Source organism: Eulemur rufifrons, chromosome 7 (genome assembly GCF_041146395.1).
Source record: "Eulemur rufifrons isolate Redbay chromosome 7, OSU_ERuf_1, whole genome shotgun sequence".
In the NCBI taxonomy this organism is placed as follows: domain Eukaryota; kingdom Metazoa; phylum Chordata; class Mammalia; order Primates; family Lemuridae; genus Eulemur; species Eulemur rufifrons.
In genome coordinates this window covers 267,142,163-267,161,495 of record NC_090989.1, presented here as the reverse complement: position 1 = coordinate 267,161,495, position 19,333 = coordinate 267,142,163, and the positions used below count along the sequence as shown (strand labels likewise).

The 19,333-nt window shown below is 42.3% G+C and overlaps 1 protein-coding gene across 2 annotated transcripts; it reads left to right on the top strand.

Moving 5' to 3' along the window:
- Positions 1-6,617: 6,617 nt before the first annotated feature.
- On the top strand, positions 6,618-19,333 carry WDR31 (WD repeat domain 31). 2 transcript variants are annotated; one of them, XM_069476688.1, is made up of 9 exons: positions 6,618-6,733; positions 7,359-7,488; positions 9,774-9,848; positions 12,484-12,628; positions 12,721-12,821; positions 14,444-14,511; positions 15,481-15,622; positions 17,024-17,186; positions 19,084-19,333. In XM_069476688.1, exons 1-9 carry the CDS (start codon positions 6,618-6,620, stop codon positions 19,242-19,244), a joined length of 1,101 nt encoding a protein of 366 aa, XP_069332789.1. In that variant the 3' UTR covers positions 19,245-19,333. The 2 variants fall into 2 exon arrangements, with proteins under 2 accessions (XP_069332789.1, XP_069332788.1); XM_069476687.1 differs by having other exon boundaries at positions 7,356-7,488.

Below are 19,333 nucleotides of genomic sequence, written 5' to 3'. Positions count from 1 at the left end.
TTAGGCGAGCGGAACTGCTGTTCGGCGGCGGGCGAGGGCGCCGGGAAGCTTTTCGCTGGGACTCCCGCCCTAGCGACGTGAGCCTCGTTGCTAGGGGCGGAGGCGCGGGAGGCGGTGGAGCTCGGAGGCTACGGACGCCCTCTGGCTCCGCGTCCCAGCCGGCCTCTGCTCCAACCCCGCCAGCCCACCGGTGGGTATAGAAGCCCAGGCGGGAGAAAGGGGGGCAGCAGCAGGCAGGGAGGGTGGAGCCCTCGCGCTCTCTGGGCCGTACCCGCCCATTTCTGGCCGAAGCGGAGAGCGGGTTCTGAGAGTCAGCCTTGGGCTGGGTAGCGCTAGGTTCCCATCCATCTTGGGGGAAATCCTCCTCACCTTCCTCCCCATACATATCAAAAATAAGCTTTACCCGTTTGCATAATGGGCAGGGAGAGGAACATTGGTGAAAAACTGCACGCAGTTTGTCCCTAAAACTTGAGACAACTTTTGGACTTCTGGCCTAGTACTGATTCCTCGTGTAACTTTGGGTAAGACCCTCTTATTCTCTGAGCCTCGGTTTCCCCTATCTGTACTGTTAGAGGGTCGAACTAGACCACCTTCCAGGTGCTTCTACCTGTGGTTTTGTTTCTGTTGGAGCATGGTTTTGGTATAGATGCCTTGGTCTCCGAGAGTATAGGTTAAATGTATGCAGAGGGAGATTTGGAGAGAGGGAGGAAGATGGGAAATCAACATTTGCATGAGCAATGGACCGAGGAAGTCCAGGGAAATGAGGTCTGGTCCACCAGTCTGCCCTTGTGACCTTCAGCAAGTCACAAATGGGTCCCAGTTTCTTCATGGAATAGAAGGGTTGGATATGTACTGGTGTATATCAAGGAATATTGCATTGGAGAGTTAAAAGAGAATTTTCTGAGTTACGTTTAGAGTGACCACGGGGTATTTCAAAGCCCTTGGAAAGCAGATTGGGATAGAGGTGGGTTCCGGGATTCAGATTTAGACCTGGTTCCAACTAGAACTAACAAGGACATCCAAAGCCATAATCAAGTTTATAGGCTTTCCCAAGTCCTTTCCAGCCTTTCTGGGCCTGAAATCTGAGACAAGGCAAGGGTGACTGCTTCCTGAAGGATATGTTGTTGGGCAGTTCTAAAGGGCCCTTATGTTGCTGAGTCCTTAAAAAGCATACCCTCAAGTAGACTCTTTCATCTTAGTATGTCATTCATTCATTCAACAGATCTATTTGCCTTGCATCCATTCTCCATACTCAAAGCACAGATACAAAAATGAACAAGATGTCATCCCTCTTCTCAAGTATTATATACATTCCTAATATAAACAAAGGGAGATAATAGTATTTTTGTAGTCTTACTTTACTCGTAAAATAACAATGTAGACATATACTTTGTTCTTGAGATTTTTAAATTGCCTTGCTACATAACATAATGAATTATTAGCCTTATTGGAATCAATCATTCTGGTCAGGGGCCATAGTTGACTTCAGCTTAATATCCTCCAGACTCATATCCATTTGTGTATGTTCTCTGTGTATATTTGGTATATATGTTTAATACACATGTGTTATGAGCAGAATTAATACAAGTGAAATTGCTGCTTGCATTTATTATTACTGTTAATCTCATAATCATGCTAGTAACAATCATTTATTAACAGTTTTCCAGGTTGACGTGAAGGCTTTATATGCACTGGTTTTTGTAGAGATGCAGTATAGTATGCTGGTCAAGAGCAGGGCCCCTGGAGTCAGATTGCCTGGGTTTAAGTTTTGGCTCTGCCACTTATTTGCGATGTAAACTTGAGCAAGTTATTTAATATCTCTGTGCTGCACTTTTCTCATCTGCAAAATGGTTATACAGGTTGAGTAGCCCTTATCTGAAATGCTTGGAGCCAGAAGTGTTTCATATTTTGGATTTTTGTTTTTAATTTTAGAGTATTTGCATTATATATTTACTGATTGAGCATCCCTAACCTGAAAATCTGAAATCCAGAATGCTCCCATGAGCATTTCCTTTGAGTGTCATGTTGGCACTCAAAAAGTTTCAGATTTTGGAACATTTTAGATTTTGGATTTTCAGATTAGGGATGCTCAACCTGTAGTAACAGTAACTATCTCAGAGGCTTGTGGAATAGAATAAATGAGTTAATAAACATAAAGCACTTAGAGCACTTCCTGGCACATCTTAAGTGCTATTTTTAATCTTCATAGAAGCTAGTGATAGAGTTATTATCCTATTTTACACATAGGAAACTGAGACTTAGGTTCAACAACTTGACCAAGGCCGCAGAACTGTGATTCAGAGCTAGCCCTAATTCAAACACTAATGCACTTAATCAAATGTTATTCTGACTCTTCTATGCTGCTCTCACTTCTCAGAATAAGCTACACTGTCATTCGATAATTAGAATTTATTTGAATTCTTAAAATAGAGTTGTTAAAATACAATCAAACTGTTTCTTCTTTTAGACATTTATATTCTGAACTAGAAGTCAAGAGATCTACCTAGTTATAATTTTGAGCAAATAATATTTCTGCCACTATTCTCCAGATCTTTAAATAAAATATTTATATGATGATTTTGAAAAGCTCTTCCATCCAAATTCTAGGATTCATATATTTAAGAGAGAAATTACCTTTTTCTCAAAAGCAGTAAACTCTGAAGTAAGTCAATGCTGAAGATTTTTGATGAACAGAAGTACTATATTATGAGTAAAATAAAAATGTTTAATAATGCATTTAAATGTATTTTGCATATTAAAAAACAGATGTATAATTAACATTACGGTATACTTTTCCTAATTGTTGGAAATATCAGAGTTATATAATCTTAGAATTTTGTAAGATATTTCATTGTGAGGGAAAACTACACTTAACAATCTCTTTAAACAAGGTCCTTATTTACCTTATAAATCTCTTTTCAGTGCAAACATGCTTAGATAGAGAAGAGATTAACTTGAGCATCTTTTCACTAATTACAGAGATTAGGAAGTGGCTGCCTGAACTATTAATATTTCCCAAAAGATACATGTTACAAATCATTGAATACGGCCGCTCACCAAGAAGATCCTATTGATTTGCGGGTAAGTAATTCTAAAAGTTATCTTTTCCTTATAATGTCCCATGAATACTCTTCACTTGGGAAGTATGGCTCTCTGAATATACCAGCTAAGAATCCAATCAGTTCTATGCAGAGCCAATCCATTTATAGCACCTGCAGGTTCCAGTGACCTAGATCTATGAATGCCATCTGTCTTTAGTTTGATAACAGTGTTGAAAAATGGGTTAGGCCGGAAGATCCGAAGCCCTGCACCGTCTGTCTGTCCATAAACAACACAACATCCCAAGGTTTTTGAAAACTATCCTGGAGTTTTTCCTCTCAGCACATCTGTGGCCTCTTACAGAGAATTCTAGAATGTCTGAACTAGAAGGAACCTTAGATTTACTACTTCACAACAAATAACTTTTGTTGTACAGTACTGTGCAAGCTACTTGATGTACAGAGACGAATAATGAGAGGGCTGCTTCTTATGGAGCACATGGTCTACTAAAAACCATTTAGAAAACCTGCCTAATGGGTACAGTGAGCACTATTTGGGTGATGGGCACACCTATAGCTGAGGCTCAAGTATCACAAAAGCAATCCATGTAACCAAAAACATTTGTACCCCCTTAATATTTTGAAATTTTAAAAATAATTTAAAAAATCATTACTGCCCTGATTTTCTGGATGGGGAGGCTGAGGCCCAGAGCGGGAAATGGAGCTATTCAAGGATACACAGTGGGATGAGGCAGAGCGGAGGTGCAGCCCCAGGTGTCTTGATGCCACTCACAGTGTTTTTTCCACTGCATTGTGCTTCTGTACTGGTTACCTGTTCTTGCTAGGTCAATTCTGGCAAATTCTCAAATTGTAGGCTGAAATTCTCCTGGAATACTCTATTTTTTAATGATAATAGTATGAATGAGAACACTTAACTTGGTGAGTTTTACCTGCTATTCTCCATGTAGACAGTTCTTCCTAGAAGTAGGCTGGTTGTGCCCAGTGGAAGTTCATCCCCTAGAACTTCTTTAAGAAAACCCCAGAAGAAATAGGGAATGGGTATTCCCACTGCTCCATTTACTTCCCTCAGCTCTTTGGCATCCCACGGAGCAGCTAGTTGCAGAGGACACATGACCTATAGTATCTGGGATCGTCCCCTAGTCAGATTCTTTCAGTACCAGCAAATGTTTAATGTTTATGCTGATCACATCTTCAGGTTTCTCTTTTTTTTTCCTCTTTGTTTCACTCACACCTGGTTTAGGGCCTGCACAAATTAGGTGCTTAGGAGGGATTTCCCGAATGTGTAAATGGATGAGCATCTTTGAATGTATAATTTATTCTCTTTCTTTTTAGTTCTAGTTGTGTTAGTTGAAGGGGACAAGGCAAGTATACCTGGAATACATTTAATTTTTTTTATTCTAATCATATCATCCAATATTAACATTATTTAGTTTCTAGGTTAATAGTTCTCAAACTTTTTGGCCTCAGGACTTCATTAACTCTTAAGAATTATGGACCCCCAAAGAGGTTTTGTTTATGTAGATTATAGATTAGATTCATATCCTTGCTCTTCTACCATCTTTTGACATTAAAACTGAGACATTTTAAAAAATATTTACCTATTATGAAATAACAATAATAAACCTATTGTATGTTAACATAAATAACATATGACAAATAAATATACTTCCCAGAACAAATGGTATTGCTTTATGTTTTTGCAAATCTCTTTAATGTTTGGCTTAAACAGAAGAAAACTGGATTCTCATATCTGCTTCTGTATTCAGTCTATTGCAATATATTGTTTAGGTCAAAATATAAAAAGAGAGCAAGAGCGAGACCCCATCTCTACTAAAAATAGAAAGAAATTAGCTGGACAACTAAAAATATTTATACAAAAAATTAGCCGGGCATGGTGGCACATGCCTGTAGTCCCAGCTACTCGGGAGGCTGAGGCAGAAAGATTGCTTGAGCCCAGAAGTTTGAGGTTGCTGTGAGCTAGGCTGATGCCACAGCACTCTAGCCCGGGCAACAGAGTGAGACTCTGTCTCAAAAAAAAAAAAAAGAAAAGCAGGCCTCACACAGAGTTGGAAAAGGAGGGTCTTCCCAGACATCTGGGGAGGCTCTCAGGAATCCCCCATGGTCCTCAGATCACACTTACAGAACTGCTGGCCTAGGTCATTACCTATATTGTCTCATTTAGTGTCATTATCTCTAGTATCACCTTCATATTAAATATACTTCATGATTCTGGCACACTGATTTAGAGAAGTGCCACAATGAAATTATTTAAAAATTATCGGCCGGGCGCGGTGGCTCACGCCTGTAATCCTAGCACTCTGGGAGGCCGAGGCGGGTGGATCGCTCAAGGTCAGGAGTTCGAGACCAGCCTGAGCGAGACCCCGTCTCTACTAAAAATAGAAAGACATTATATGGACAACTAAAAATATATATATAGAAAAAATTAGCCGGGCATAGTGGCGCATGCCTGTAGTCCCAGCTACTCGGGAGGCTGAGGCAGTAGGATCGCTTAAGCCGAGGAGTCTGAGGTTGCTGTGAGCTAAGCTGACGCCACGGCACTCACTCTAGCCTGGGCAACAAAGTGAGACTTTGTCTCAACAAAAAAAAAAAAAAAAAAAAAAAAAAAAAAAAAAAAATTATCTGGCAACAAATTAAGGTTATAACCTTTTAGAATAACTGAGGGTTTTGTTTTTCAAGAAGCTTCACTAATATAAATTATTTTTAATTGTCAATTACATGCTCTTAGTATTTATTTTATTGTGGTAGAGTATACGTAACATAAAATTGTGATTAGTGACATTTAGTATATAGACAATGTTGTGCAACCATCATCACTATCTAGTTCTAAAACATTTTCATCACCCCAAAGGGAAACTCTGTACTTATTAAGTCGTCACTTCCCATTCCCCTCCTCACCCCAGCTCTTGGCAACCAGTAATCTTTTTTTCTCTATAGATTTGCCAACTATGGATATTTTATATAAATGGAGTTATACAATATGTGGCCTTTTGTGTCTGGCTTCTTTTACTTAACATGATATTTTCAAGGTTCACTCATGTTGCAGCACGTGTCAGTACTCCATTCCTTTTTATGGCTTCGTAGTAATATTCCATTGTATGGACAGACCATATGTCATTTATTCATTGATGGACATTTGAGTCGTTTTCGCCTTTTGGCCACTGTGAACAGTGCTGCCATGAACTTTCACGTACAAATTGTTGTTTGAACACCCGTTTTCAATTCTTGTGGCTGTATACTGCGCAGTAGTATTGCTGGATCATATAGCAATCCTGTTTTTAACTTACTGAGGAATTTCTTATATTTTTTAAAATTAGTTTTATTTCTGTTTTTGTTTGTCTGCTAATGCTTTATTGGAGGCTGCAATCCCAGGGCTATAAGAGTGAAGCAGGGAAAAGAGAAAAAGCAAATGTACAGAATTAGCCTTTTTTAAAAAAATAATTTTAACATATCAATACTAGTAATTTTGCCCAACAAAATTAACATTATTTCTTATTCTTTTTACTAAACAGGGAACACAACTTCCAGCAGCCACAAGGGATGCTGCTACTCAGGTGCCAACTGAAACAAGTACCTCCGCAGAAGGTTTCTTATAGGTTCTATGCTGGGATGGGGAAACTACAAAGCAAACTCAAACATGGCACTTATAAATACAGGTACCGCAATCCTACCCTGGGATCCCAAGTTTTATTATGCCCCATTAAAACTCTCCACTAAAGAAAGAGAAGGCCCAGGGCAACTGTTTTTCTTTTCTTTTTTTTTTTTTGAGATGGAGTCTCACTATATCACCCAGGCTAGTCTCAGACTCTGAACTCCTGGGCTCAAGTGATCCGCCTCAGTCTCTGAGTAGCTGGGACCACAGGCACCACCACACTTGGCCAATTCGGTCTGTTCTCTTTTAAGTAAGAAATAGTCAGCTTATTAGCTAGTATTTGCAACCACACACAGAGGGGCCGTGTATCTTTGGGATTAATCTCTGTGTGAGCAAAGACTCCTGACTTCTTGGCCTCAGGATTCCCCTTTATCAGATTCTTTTTTTTTTTCCCCCTTTCTTTAAAAGCTCTGAATATCAGATTCTAATCATCAGTCATTTAGTGTACTTGCGGAGTAAATAATACCATTGTTGACAATGTCAGTGAATCTCCTTTCTCTACTCCTTTCTCATCTTCCTTCTCAGACCAGCCTGAATTGCCGCCACCTTAGCCCACATTCTTCCTCCCCTTGCTCCCCGTTCCACTCCCATGCCCTTGGGCCTCTCATGTTCCATCCTCTCTTTAGCAGGCCTGATGGAATTATAGAAGACAGAATTCAAACTAAAGCTTTTCAAGAGTATAGCCCAGCTCATGTGGATCCCGTCTCTGCTGTTGCTGCTCTGAACTCAGACCTCTGTGTCTCCGGAGGAAAAGATAAGGTGGGGTTTGCAGGGTTTCCTGGGAAACCAACTGATTGCAGGGAAGGGAAGCTATTTTGAAAGAAGTCTAGGGTTTGCGTTGCTGGCAGCAGAGTTGACTAGAGTAAAAATATCAGCTTTCAAGTTAGAAAGACCAGGTTTAATTCCCTGCTTGGCTACTTTCTATTACCTTGGGTAAATCTTTAAATTTTTTGAGGTTAGTCTCTTTATCTGTTAAGTGGGGATATGATAATGCCACTTCATAGTACAGCTGTAAGGATTAAATAAGAGAACATAAGTAAGACCCTTAGCACTATGCCTGGCTACCCACATGCTTTTTATAAATGACAAGGATTATTCTCCCACCCAATCCCTCTTTACATCTATAGGCAGACACAGAAGTTATTTATCCGCAAAAGGAACTCTCTAGTCTCTTCTTTTTTTTTTTTTTTTTTTTTTTTTTTTGAGACAGAGTCTCACTTTGTTGCCCAGGCTAGAGTGAGTGCCGTGGCATCAGCTTAGCTCACAGCAACCTCAGACTCCTCGGCTTAAGCGATCCTACTGCCTCAGCCTCCCGAGTAGCTGGGACTACAGGCATGTGCCACTATGCCCGGCTAATTTTTTCTATATATATTTTTAGTTGTCCATATAATTTCTTTCTATTTTTAGTAGAGACGGGGTCTCACTCTTTCTCAGGCTGGTCTCGAACTCCTGACCTTGAGCAATCCACCCGCCTCGGCCTCCCAGAGTGCTAGGATTACAGGCGTGAGCCACCGCGCCCGGCCTAGTCTCTTCTTTTATGCTATGCTTTTGCCAAAACCTTTCTCTCTTGTGGCATCATGATTCCTCCCTTCGATGTTTTATCCTTCCTCCCATCGTCACTTTGAATCTGACTGCTTTCTCTCCTTCTTGTTTGGATCTCTCATAGCCTTCATAGCTAGGATGTTGGTAGCAAAATAACTGATTGTTTTTACAGAGAATAATACTAATATTGCCTCTCATTTTTAGTAGCCTTTTAGAATCTTCATATTCCATTTGCATACTGTATTTCACCGGTTCTAAAATGTGTACATGTTTTCACATTTTAACACCTCTGAAATCAGGATACATCTCAGTATCATAGAATAATTGGCAGCATTTTGTCTTAAAATCTGTATCATCTTAGATGTAAGAAATTTTATTTATATGAGCCTCACTCACACCAGTGAGGGGTAGATGGGGCAAGGATTATCCTCTCTGTTTTGCAGATTAGAAGACTAGGAATGGCCCTCTCAATGGCCCTTTATTTAGAAAGATGAGGTCAAGTGTTAACAAGGGCTGGGGCCACTATAAATACATGCTCCTTACTCTCTTGCAATGAACTGTGGAGACTTGGCCAGAAAATGCTTTACAAATCCTGTTTAGGGAGAGAAATGCTTACAATAAAATATTAAAGTATACACCTGACCAAAATATGGAAAGAAAATTTTAACAATGATCCTTTTTGGCCGATGGGATTATGGATGAGTTTTTTTTTTTTTGAAATTTTGAAAAAAGGTGCAATCCATTTCACAACAATGTGAATATACTTAACTGTACACTTAAAAATGGTTAAGATCGGTGGGATGCAGTGACTTATGCCTGTAATTCCAGCACTTTGGGAGGCTGAGACTGGAGAATCGCTTGAGGCCAGGAGTTCAAGACAAGCCTGGGCAACATAGTGAGACCCCATTTCTACAAAAAATAATAATAATAAAATTAGCCATGGTGGTGGTGTGGGCCTGTAGTCCCAGCTACTCGAGAGGCTAAGGCAGGAGGATCACTTGAGCCCAGTAGTTTGAGGTTACAGTGAGCTGTGATCACACTACTGCACTCAGTCCTAGACTATAGAGTGAGACCTCGTCTCAAAAAAAGAAAAAAAAAAACATGGCTAAGGTTATAAATTAAAAAAAAAAAAACCACAACTAAAAAAAATTGCAATACAGTATGGGGGGAACCTAATCCCATGTAGAATTCTCCTTCAGCATCTACAGCCAAAACCTCAAGCTGAAACAGTCCTTGGGGAGTATTATCCCACTCTCAGTAAGGTTTGGAGGAGTGGCTTAGTGTCTTAGGGAGAGACAGAGAAGTGATCAAGAGGAAAGAAAAGAAACTCAAAGGAAGGGAATGTGAGAAGGAGCATAAAACCTTATCTAAGGCTTGAAGCAAGTCACTTGACAGAGAGGGAGTTAGTGACAAATGAGAAATTAAGGTGAGGAATGAAGTAAAGTCTAGTTTCAGATAAAAATTCAGAGATTAAACTAAAATATTTTAATGGCTCTCTGCAGACAGTTGTGGCCTACAATTGGAAAACTGGAAATGTGGTGAAAAGATTCAAAGGACATGAACGTGAAATCACCAAGGTAATTGTCAAATGATTATTATTATGAAAGGAATTTGGAACTGAATAAAGGAATATCTAATAGCTCTAGATATTAAGAGTGATTGAATGTTCAATCTTAAGGAAAAATGCAAGGGTTTCATTTGATGTGAAGATAGGAAAAGCAGAGCAAACCATTCACTTAGCTGTTGTTACATGTATATTGGACACAATTTTTCTTCGGTTATTAACCCCATAATAGCTCAGGTAGTAAATAGAGAATAGCTGATAACAACTCCCCTTGACCTATCCTGATTTAACAGGGACATATATTGAAAGCTTACTGTGTGTTTACTATAGCTACAAAAATGACAAAATCCCTGTCCTCAGCAACCTTCTAGTCTAGCTGGGAAAGTTTTAAAAAGTCAACAAAAGTAAATAAATATTAATAATTTTTTAAACAGCTTTACAGGCCAGGTACAGTGGTTCACACCTGTAATCCTAGCACTTTGGGAGGCCAAGGTGGGAGGATCGCTTGGGCCCAGGGATTTGAGACCACCCTGGGCAACCTAGCAAGACCCCGTCTCTACAAAAAGTAAAAAACTTAACCGGGCGTGGTAGCTCGCACTTGTGGTCCCAGCTACTAGGGAGGCTTTTGAATTGCTACTGAATTGTACACTCACAAATGGTTAAAATGGTAAGTTTTATGTATATTTTGCCACAATTTTAAAAAAAGGAAACACCATGAAAGAGATCAGAACAGGAAAGAAAAAGGTGAGCAAAGATATATCAGGCAAATGCAAACAAACAGCAGGAGTTGTGATAATAATATCAAATAAAGTTGTATTCAAAGTAAAAAGTATTAAAGGGAACAGAGATTCACCATATATTCATCATGAGTACAACAGAATTACCTGTCATAAGAGCGTTAGGCTGTGATGGTTTCAAAGGAATTCTTTCAAATTCACAAAAAGAGATAGTTCTGATGCAGTTTAAACTGTTCCAGGGTATAGAGGAAAAAGACAGCTTCTTAATTCTTTTTATAAAGCCAGTATAATATCAGTATCAAAACCGGACAAAGAATATGACAAAAACCACAGACCAACAAAAACCTATATTAGATGAAATTAGATATGGCTTCAGATAATAGAAAGCCCAGATAAAAATGCCTACATATGTAGTTGAAGGTTGGTGTGGTGGCTCCATAGTCATGAGGGAGCCAGGCTCCTCCTCTTTCTTGTCTGCCATCAGAGTTTGGCTTCCTTCTTCACGGTTACCTCCTGTTCACAAGATGGCTGCTGCAACTCCAGTCATCATATCTGATTTCAAGGCAGTAGGAAGGAGGAAGGGACAAGAGCAACAGGTTGTGCCTGCCAGCTCCTTTAGAGAGTTTTCTAGAAGTCCCACTTCCATGTATATCTCATTGGCTACCCTTTCAAGGGGGCTGGAAAATCTGAATTTATAGCTGAATGCATTGCCATACCCAGTAATATAGAGGCTTTATTATTAAGAATAGGAAAATGGATGGTGGGTATACTACTCACAGTCTGCTCCAGTATGGATACAAAAACCATAAAGAAGCATTAGGAAATAGAATCTAACTTTTTGTTAAAAGAATAGCATACTATGGCTAGCTGAGCATTATTCTAAGAGTGTAGAAATAGTTTAACATTAGGAAATTAGTAAATATAATTCTCTGTATTAATTGGCCAAAGGGAGAAAAACATGATCATTTTAGTAAATCAGAAGATCCAGAATTCTTTCCTATGGAATCCCTGGGTAAAGTAGAAATAAATGGATCTTTATGTGATTAAAAATATAGAAGAAAACATCTTTAAAAACAAAATAAAATGAGTGACATTACCACACAAAATAAGAGATGATATAAGGTGGTTCCATGATTGAGATGAAGTATGTGAGAGTGTTTTGTACACTGTGCCCATTTGGAGGGGGTGATCCGGAAGTGCCAAAGAAATCACACAGAGAGGAAGTTCTGCAGGACCCCAAAGAGGGGAGATCCCCACGGAAGTGAGATGGCTGAGGAGCTTTCATGGAGGAGGCGAGATTTTTAACCTTACCTTGAAAGACAGGAGGAAATCTGCTACTTAAAAGGAAGGGGTAGAACAACATAGATAAAGGTGGAAATTCAAACCAGCCTGTGCTTTCCATTCATGGATTTCAAGTTTAGGTATTACTCTTTTAAAAAGTGTGTGTGGGGCCGGGCGCGGTGGCTCACGCCTGTAATCCTAGCACCCTGGGAGGCCGAGGCGGGTGGATCGCTCAAGGTCAGGAGTTCGAGACCAGCCTGAGCAAGAGCGAGACCCCATCTCTACTAAAAATAGAAAAAAATTATATGGACAACTAAAAATATATATATAGAAAAATTAGCCGGGCATAGTGGCGCATGCCTGTAGTCCCAGCTACTCGGGAGGCTGAGGCAGGAGGATCGCTTGAGCCCAGGAGTTTGAGGTTGCTGTGAGCTAGGCTGACGCCACGGCACTCACTCTAGCCTGGGCAACAAAGTGAGACTCTGTCTCAATTTTTTTTTTTTTTTAAAAAAAAAAAAAAGTGTGTGGGGGGAGGGAGTTATACAAACCCATCTTTACCCCATTTTAAAGTCCAATCCAACAAGCACACCAGAGCTGTTTCAGTTTTTGTTTTGTTTTCTACCTGAGCAGGTAGCGTGTGTTCCCAAATCAAACCAGTTCTTCAGTGCCTCTCGGGACAGGATGGTCATGATGTGGGACTTGCATGGTTCCTCACAACCAAGGCAGCAATTGTCTGGCCATGCCATGGTGGTCACTGGATTGGCTGTGGGTCCAGGTAAAGTAGATCTCTTCCCAATACAGTTGTGCTTCGGAAAACCCTGTTCAAGCCTCTGCTCATGGTTTGTCTTCTTACCATTGTTTCCAAAGACTTCTCACAGCTGTGCACTGGCTCTCGGGACAACACCCTGCTTCTGTGGGATGTGGGGACCGGACAGTGTGTGGAGAGAGCATCTGTCTCCAGGAACGTGGTATGAATTCAGACTCAGCACAGAACAGGGCAGCAGAGGGAGCACCGGGTGAGGGAAAGGGCCAGGACAGAGATCAGCCTTGGGTCCTGACTTTCCGTGAGACCCTGGCCTCTCAGGGTTATTACATTAGGTGATCTCTTGAGTCTTCCGCTCCAGAGAATGATTCCATTTGTTTATATTGGAATTTAAAATAGTATCCTCATTTATTCCTTTAAAATATAGTTACTCCATTTCTTCTGTGGGCCATATGTGTGCTAGGAACAGGGTTAGTGACCAAGGACACAGTTCCTGTCTTCCAGGAGCTCACAGCTTATGCTTATTGTGCATTCTGTATATGTGACATCATGCAGAGAGATAAGCATTACCTATGCTTTATGTATAATTTGCTCTGTTTTTGAAGGCCAGTTGTTTTCTGGTAGCAGACTGGTATACAAACTGCACAGCCTTTGGGGTCAGCCATACCCAGGTTCGAATCAGGGATCTATCACTTACTAGCTGTGTTACCCCAAGAAAGCTACTTACACTCTTAGAGTCTTAGTGTCTTCATTTATAAAGTGGGGAGAATTATATCACCTGACAGGGTTCTTCAGAGGATGAAGTGAGATAATCTATGCGAAACACCTGTCATTGTGCCTGACCCATGGTAGATGTTCTTTTATTGGTTGTCAAATTTCAGTATTAGTCATTATTTATTTATTTATTTATTATTTATTTATTTAGAGACAGAGTCTCGCTCTGTCATCTGGGCTAGAGTGCTGTGGTGTTGGCCTAGCTCGCTGCAACCTCAAACTCCTGGGCTTAAGCAATCCTCCCACCTCAGCCTCCTGAGTAGGTGGGACTACAGGTGCATGCCACCACACCCAGCTAATTTTTTCTATTTTTAGTAGAGACAGGGTCTCACTTTTGCTCAAGCTGGTCTTAAACTCCTGACCTCAAGTGATCCTCTGGCCTTACCTCCCAAAGTGCTAGGATTACAGGTGTGAGCCACCACGCCCGGCCCATCTTTTCTAATTTTGAAGACAACTGTCAATGGCAGAACGTCCTTGCCCCATGCCTTCCATATTTGTGGAGGTTATTAGAAGATAATAAAATCCTGTTATCTTGAGTTGTTTTGAAAAGTGTTTCATGCCTGTCCAGCAAGGGGCTGCAGGGATAAAGAGAAATACAATCGCTCTTGCTGAAACCCATGAGGTGTTGGACTCAAGTTTCAGTGGTCCCACCTTACCATTGTTTCCACAGACTTCTCACAGCTGTGCACTGGCTCTCAGGACAACACCCTGTTTCTGTGGGATGTGGGGACCAGATAGTGTGTGGAGAGGGCTGTTCTCCTAGCTGCCACCTGGCCAGCAGTTCTCTGCCACACGGCTGGCGTTTCAGGTACCTTAGGGGTGCCTGCATGCATTTTGGTACGCACAACTGGCCCAGCTGCTACCTTGCTTCTGATAACCTAAGAGCTGCAGGTAGAGCATGAGTCATAGGCATCTGCAAAGCATAACATCCCTCCAAGTCAACTTTGCTACCTCAGTATCCTTGACAAGAGGTGCTAGTTAACACAGTTTACAGGAATTACAGCAGAAGAGTGACTTGGTATGGAGAGGTTTTGAAATTTTTGCTTTTTCCAGGTCACTCACCTGTGCTGGGTTCCCAGAGAGCCATATATACTACAGACCTCTGAGGATAAAACCATCAGGTAGGCTCACTGAGCAGCAGAGAAAGTGTTTCTGGTGAGGTTTGTGGCTCTCATGCTTACGTGACTCTGTTCTTACCCAGCATCTCCGCATTGCTGTGTTCTTCCCGGGGCCTCCCGCCCCTCTGCCCCTCACTGGTGCTGGGGCCTCTCTGATCTGGTCCCATGGATCATCAGGGTAGAGACTGGATGCAGGATATCAGGCCATGAGAAAGCCCCTGTCCTGGGTAGCTTCTAAGCAGCTGATTCAGCAGCTCCCACTGTGGGAACATGTCCAGATTAACTTCAGGATCAGGCACTTGCTTGTCCTACCCTTCGGGCTGCCTGGCTCCTGGCAGTCTCAATTGCCCAGCCCTCAGCTAAAGCCCTCCCCAGGAAGCAGGGTCGGAGTCAGCAACAAAGAGTCAAACGAAGCCAGTAGTTCTTAAACTCGAGGGCACACCTGAAACTTCAGATCTGAGAAGAGATTCTACTTAGAAAATGTAGGAATGGCTTAAAGAAGTAAAAATGAGACGAGGCAAAACAAAACACTCTTCAGTGGACCCCATGGCCAAGGCTGGCCAAGGCCTGTGAACGTTTTGTATCTGATTCTGAATGATGACTGCTTTTCTGTATCACAGTAAGTATCTTTTTTAAAACTTAAATCACAGGCATAGAAATGTCCTCTTGTCCACTGAAAGCAGTGACCCAAAGGACCAAATTAACTTGTACAATTAAGATGCTTGGTCTAAATTCCTGTTAACTGATCTCAAAATAGAAAGAACTCAGATGTCATTTAATTTAGTTGCTTCCTGCCAGCTTTAGAGTCTCAGAGATTGATCTGGTTCATGCTGCTGTTTTTAGGTAAATCATGACATTCCAACCTGACTGGCCTCAGTAGCAAAAGGCCGAGACTTCTATGGTAGTGGGATATTGCAGGTGTATTTCAGACACATTTACTACAAACTCATTTCCTGCTTTAATTTCTTTCAGATTATGGGACAGTCGAGGGCTGCAGGTAGCTCATGTGTTTCCCGCAAAGCAGCACATTCAGACCTACTGTGAAGTCAGCGTGGATGGACACAAGTGTGTCTCCTGCAGCAGCGGCTTTGGAGGGGAAGGCTGTGAGGCCACGGTAGGAGATGGTGTGGGGTCCGGGTATCTGGCTGCTGATGAGCAAATCACTCTGGCCGCGTGCCTGAGCTGGGCCACACAGGCAGGCTCTGCTAAGGGCTCAGGCCTATTTCAAGTGCATACTGTGAGTGATCCTTCGTATTCCAGATGCCGCTTTTGAGAAACAGTCATTAACCCAGAGCTCTCTGAATTGGCAGTAGAAAAGAGGAATGGGCAGAGAGTCAAGATAGCAAGGAGCTAAGCACAGAACCAGCCTGCTGATGTCCCTGCTCCCACCAGAGCCTGGAGAGGGGAGGGACTGTTTGAAGAACCAAATGTATTCTCATTATACATGTGGCCACAGGAAAGGAAGTGGAAGCTCTTTAGGAAACCTGGAGCTCCAGCCTTAGCCCAGGACGCAAGCCATCCCTTGCCCATATACCTTCCTTGTAGTCAATTTTGGGATACATTGCCTAGGCTCCTCCAAAGTACCTTAGATTCATAATTGTGGAATATTAGTTAATAGGGTTGTCTAGTATCCAGATAGAACAATTACAGCTTCCATTTTATCAAACAATTATTATGTGCCAGGCACTGGGCTGAGCACATTACATGCACTGTCTCATTTAATTCTTAGAAACAGCCCCATGAGTTAGGTACTAATACAATTCTCATTTTACAGATGAGGAAATAGAGGTGTCACAAGTTGAAATCACCTTGCACAAGACCACACCCCTAGTAAGTGGTAGATCAGGCTTTGAATGTAGTGTCTCTTCTCCAAGATAAGCATTTCCAGTACTACAGGTATTCCCTGGATGACACAGTGCCAGTGACTTCATTATTTTTTTGGACACAATTCAGTTTGCTCTCCTCCCTGAACATTATTCTCCAGGTGTGGTCTGATCTGTATTAATAAGAGTGGGACTGGTGGCACTGACTGGCACGTCCCTTGTTGCAGACACTAGTCTTCATGTATCAAGTTTCAGTATCTAGGCATTAAATCAGAATGTCTGCACCTGTGTGTACTTATGAGAAGGTACTTCTAACTGTGGGGTCCCCATAGGACTCACAGGTGCCAAAAGGCTGATGATGTAAGGCAGCTCTTGAGTTGTCATGAAAGCAAGCGACCCCATACTGTTCCATCATGCTATAGGACTGGGGGCTTTTACTCCCCTGGCCATGAAAAAGGCAATAACCCTTCTGGCACATCCATAACCAGGGTTGTTGGGGACATAGTTGGTGCTTAAAATAATCATTGGATGGATGGGCGGTTGGGCTTATGGATGGGATGGATGAAGATAAGTGGCTACATGAGTAGGTAAGTGGAGGGAGTGGGTGGATCATGGGAGGTGGGGAGATGGATATTAATGGACGAAGCTAGATAAATAGTATGTATGAGCTGGTCCATGTTGTTCCTTTGCAGTTGTGGGATCTAAGACAGACACGGAAAAGAATATGTGAATATAAGGGGCATTTCCAGACCGTTGCATCCTGTGTCTTCCTACCAAGAGCGTTGGCCTTGATGCCTGTAATTGCTACCTCATCACATGATTGCAAGGTGAAGATTTGGAACCAAGATACTGGAGGTAAGGAGCCTGCTGTCAGTGCTGCTTAGAAGGTACATGAAGTCCTAAAGGCTTTCTTAATACTTTTTCTTCCCATTGCTCAGCATGTGCAAAGCGACCCATCTCCTGATGCTGTCCAGTCTCCCAGTGGTTAACAGATGACGTCAAGATGCCAGAATCTCACTGTTCAGCCTCTGGCTAGATGCCATCACCATGTATTTCCTGATACCATGTTGTATAGACTCATTCCTGAGAGCTCAAATATATTTGGCTCTTACATTCTTTCTACCTGAAGTTCTTCATCAGGTTTTAACTTGTAATGCTCAACATGTCTGCAAAAGGGAACAAGAATGACCACCTTTCAGTTCTTTTTTTAAAGACTAAAGCGAAAGCCTCAGCCCTTGGAGAGTGTGAGGGGCAATAAGGATAGGCTCAGAGTGATTCTGCCCTGTTTTGACTCTGTAGCTGAGGTTTAAGATCACAGTAAGGTCATGACACCAGGGATAAAAGATGCCTTATAGAACACAGCTCACCGGAGTCCTTGAACTGCTGGGGCCACCTCCTACTGGCAGATTGTTAAATATTCAGGAATTTTGCGAGTTGGTTTTTAAACCTTTGGTAGCTTGAAATCTGGACACTTTGTAAAAATTGACAAGTGTTATGAGTAAGTATTGTTTTTTCCTTCCAGAAAGCTAGTTTGCCAGCACGCCACTGCCTCCATGCTACTCTGTCCTGGACACAGGGTTCTGCCAGAAATAGGAATAGCATTAATTTAAACACCTTAAACCAAATCCCTTCTACAACAATCCTCCAGAATTTAGCTCCTCTCAGGAGAAGCTAGGTTATCTCCCTGAGAGAAAAAAGGCAGGACTGTCACTCTGCAAACAGCTGTAGGGACAAGCCAAACTTCCATAGCAAGGACAGCCCTGCTGTACCCTCACCTGGAGTTGCCTTCTCCATCTGCCCAGGTGTAACAATTGTGGGGGTGGGGAGAGCAGATGTTTTAGATTTAATGATCATATACCTAAGACCAGGGAGAACAAGGTCTAAAAGCATTGATCTGTCTGGGTGGCACAGATGCCCGCCCAGCAGGTGTGTGCCCATAGTTCATAGAAGAGTGGCCTTCAGGATGCAGGTGGAGGCAGACTGGGTCAGCTGGCAAGCCCCAAATACTGCCCTTCAGGTTCCCTGCACCATCTTTTACCTCAAAGGGAGCAAGACCCCAGGAAGCCACTAGCTAAACATCAGTATCCTTGGCCATGCACGGTGGCTCACTCCTGTAATCCCAGCACTGTGGGAGGCCGAGGCAGGAGGATTACTTGAGGCCAGGAGTTTGCGACCAGCCTGAGCAACATAGTGAGACCCCATCTCTACAAAAAATAAAAAAATTAGCCAGGCATGTGGCACGTGCATGTAGTCCCAAGCACTTGAGAGGCTCAAGTGGGAGGGTCCCTTGTACCCAGAAGTTTGAGGCTGCAGTGAGCTCTAAAGACGCCACTGCACTCTAGGCTGAGCAACAGAGTGAGACCCTGTTTCTAAAATAAGGGGAAAAAAAGATTAAAAGATTAGTATACTTATCTGTTTTTCCCTGCCCTGGCGCCTGGTTTGTTCTCTGGGCAGGTGACTGAGGGCACCTTTTTAACATGTCCTCAGCCGGTGAGGCCCTTGTCTAAACGTACTTCTTGGTGGTAGACATCCTATTTGGCCCATGTGCCACTCTCTACAACTGACGTCTTGGGGTTGGCCCAGGTTCTGACTTGCTTGCTGGTGCGCTTTCCTCTGAAGCAAGCGGGGCCTCTCTTGTGTGGATTAGGTATGGACAGGAAATGCTTTATTTCCTTGGATTTCTCACAGAGACATCATGTTTCATGCCCTTGCACTCTTGGCCTAATTTGCTCGTTCCCCCTTCCTTCCCTAGCCTGCCTTTTCACCTTGTCTCTGGATGGATCAGGACCTTTGACTTCCCTGGCTGTTGGTGACACCACCTCCTTATTGTGTGCAAGTTTCAACAGAGGAATTCACTTACTCAGAGTGGACCACAGCCAAGGGCTGGAACTGCGGGAAGTGGCAGCATTCTGAGACCAAGAGACACTCACCGGACAATATCAAACCGTGGCCCCTCCTTTCTCAGCGTGGCTTTGTGTCTTTGTTATTTTGGGGGGAGTGGA

Coding starts and splice junctions, on each gene's coding strand:
- WDR31 (XM_069476687.1), top strand. CDS start 6,618: ATGCTGCTACTCAGGTGCCAACTGAAACAAGTACCTCCGCAGAAGGTT. Junction 14,512..15,480: donor TCTGAGGATAAAACCATCAG/GTAGGCTCACTG, acceptor AATTTCTTTCAG/ATTATGGGACAGTCGAGGGC. Junction 15,623..17,023: donor GGGAAGGCTGTGAGGCCACG/GTAGGAGATGGT, acceptor GTTCCTTTGCAG/TTGTGGGATCTAAGACAGAC.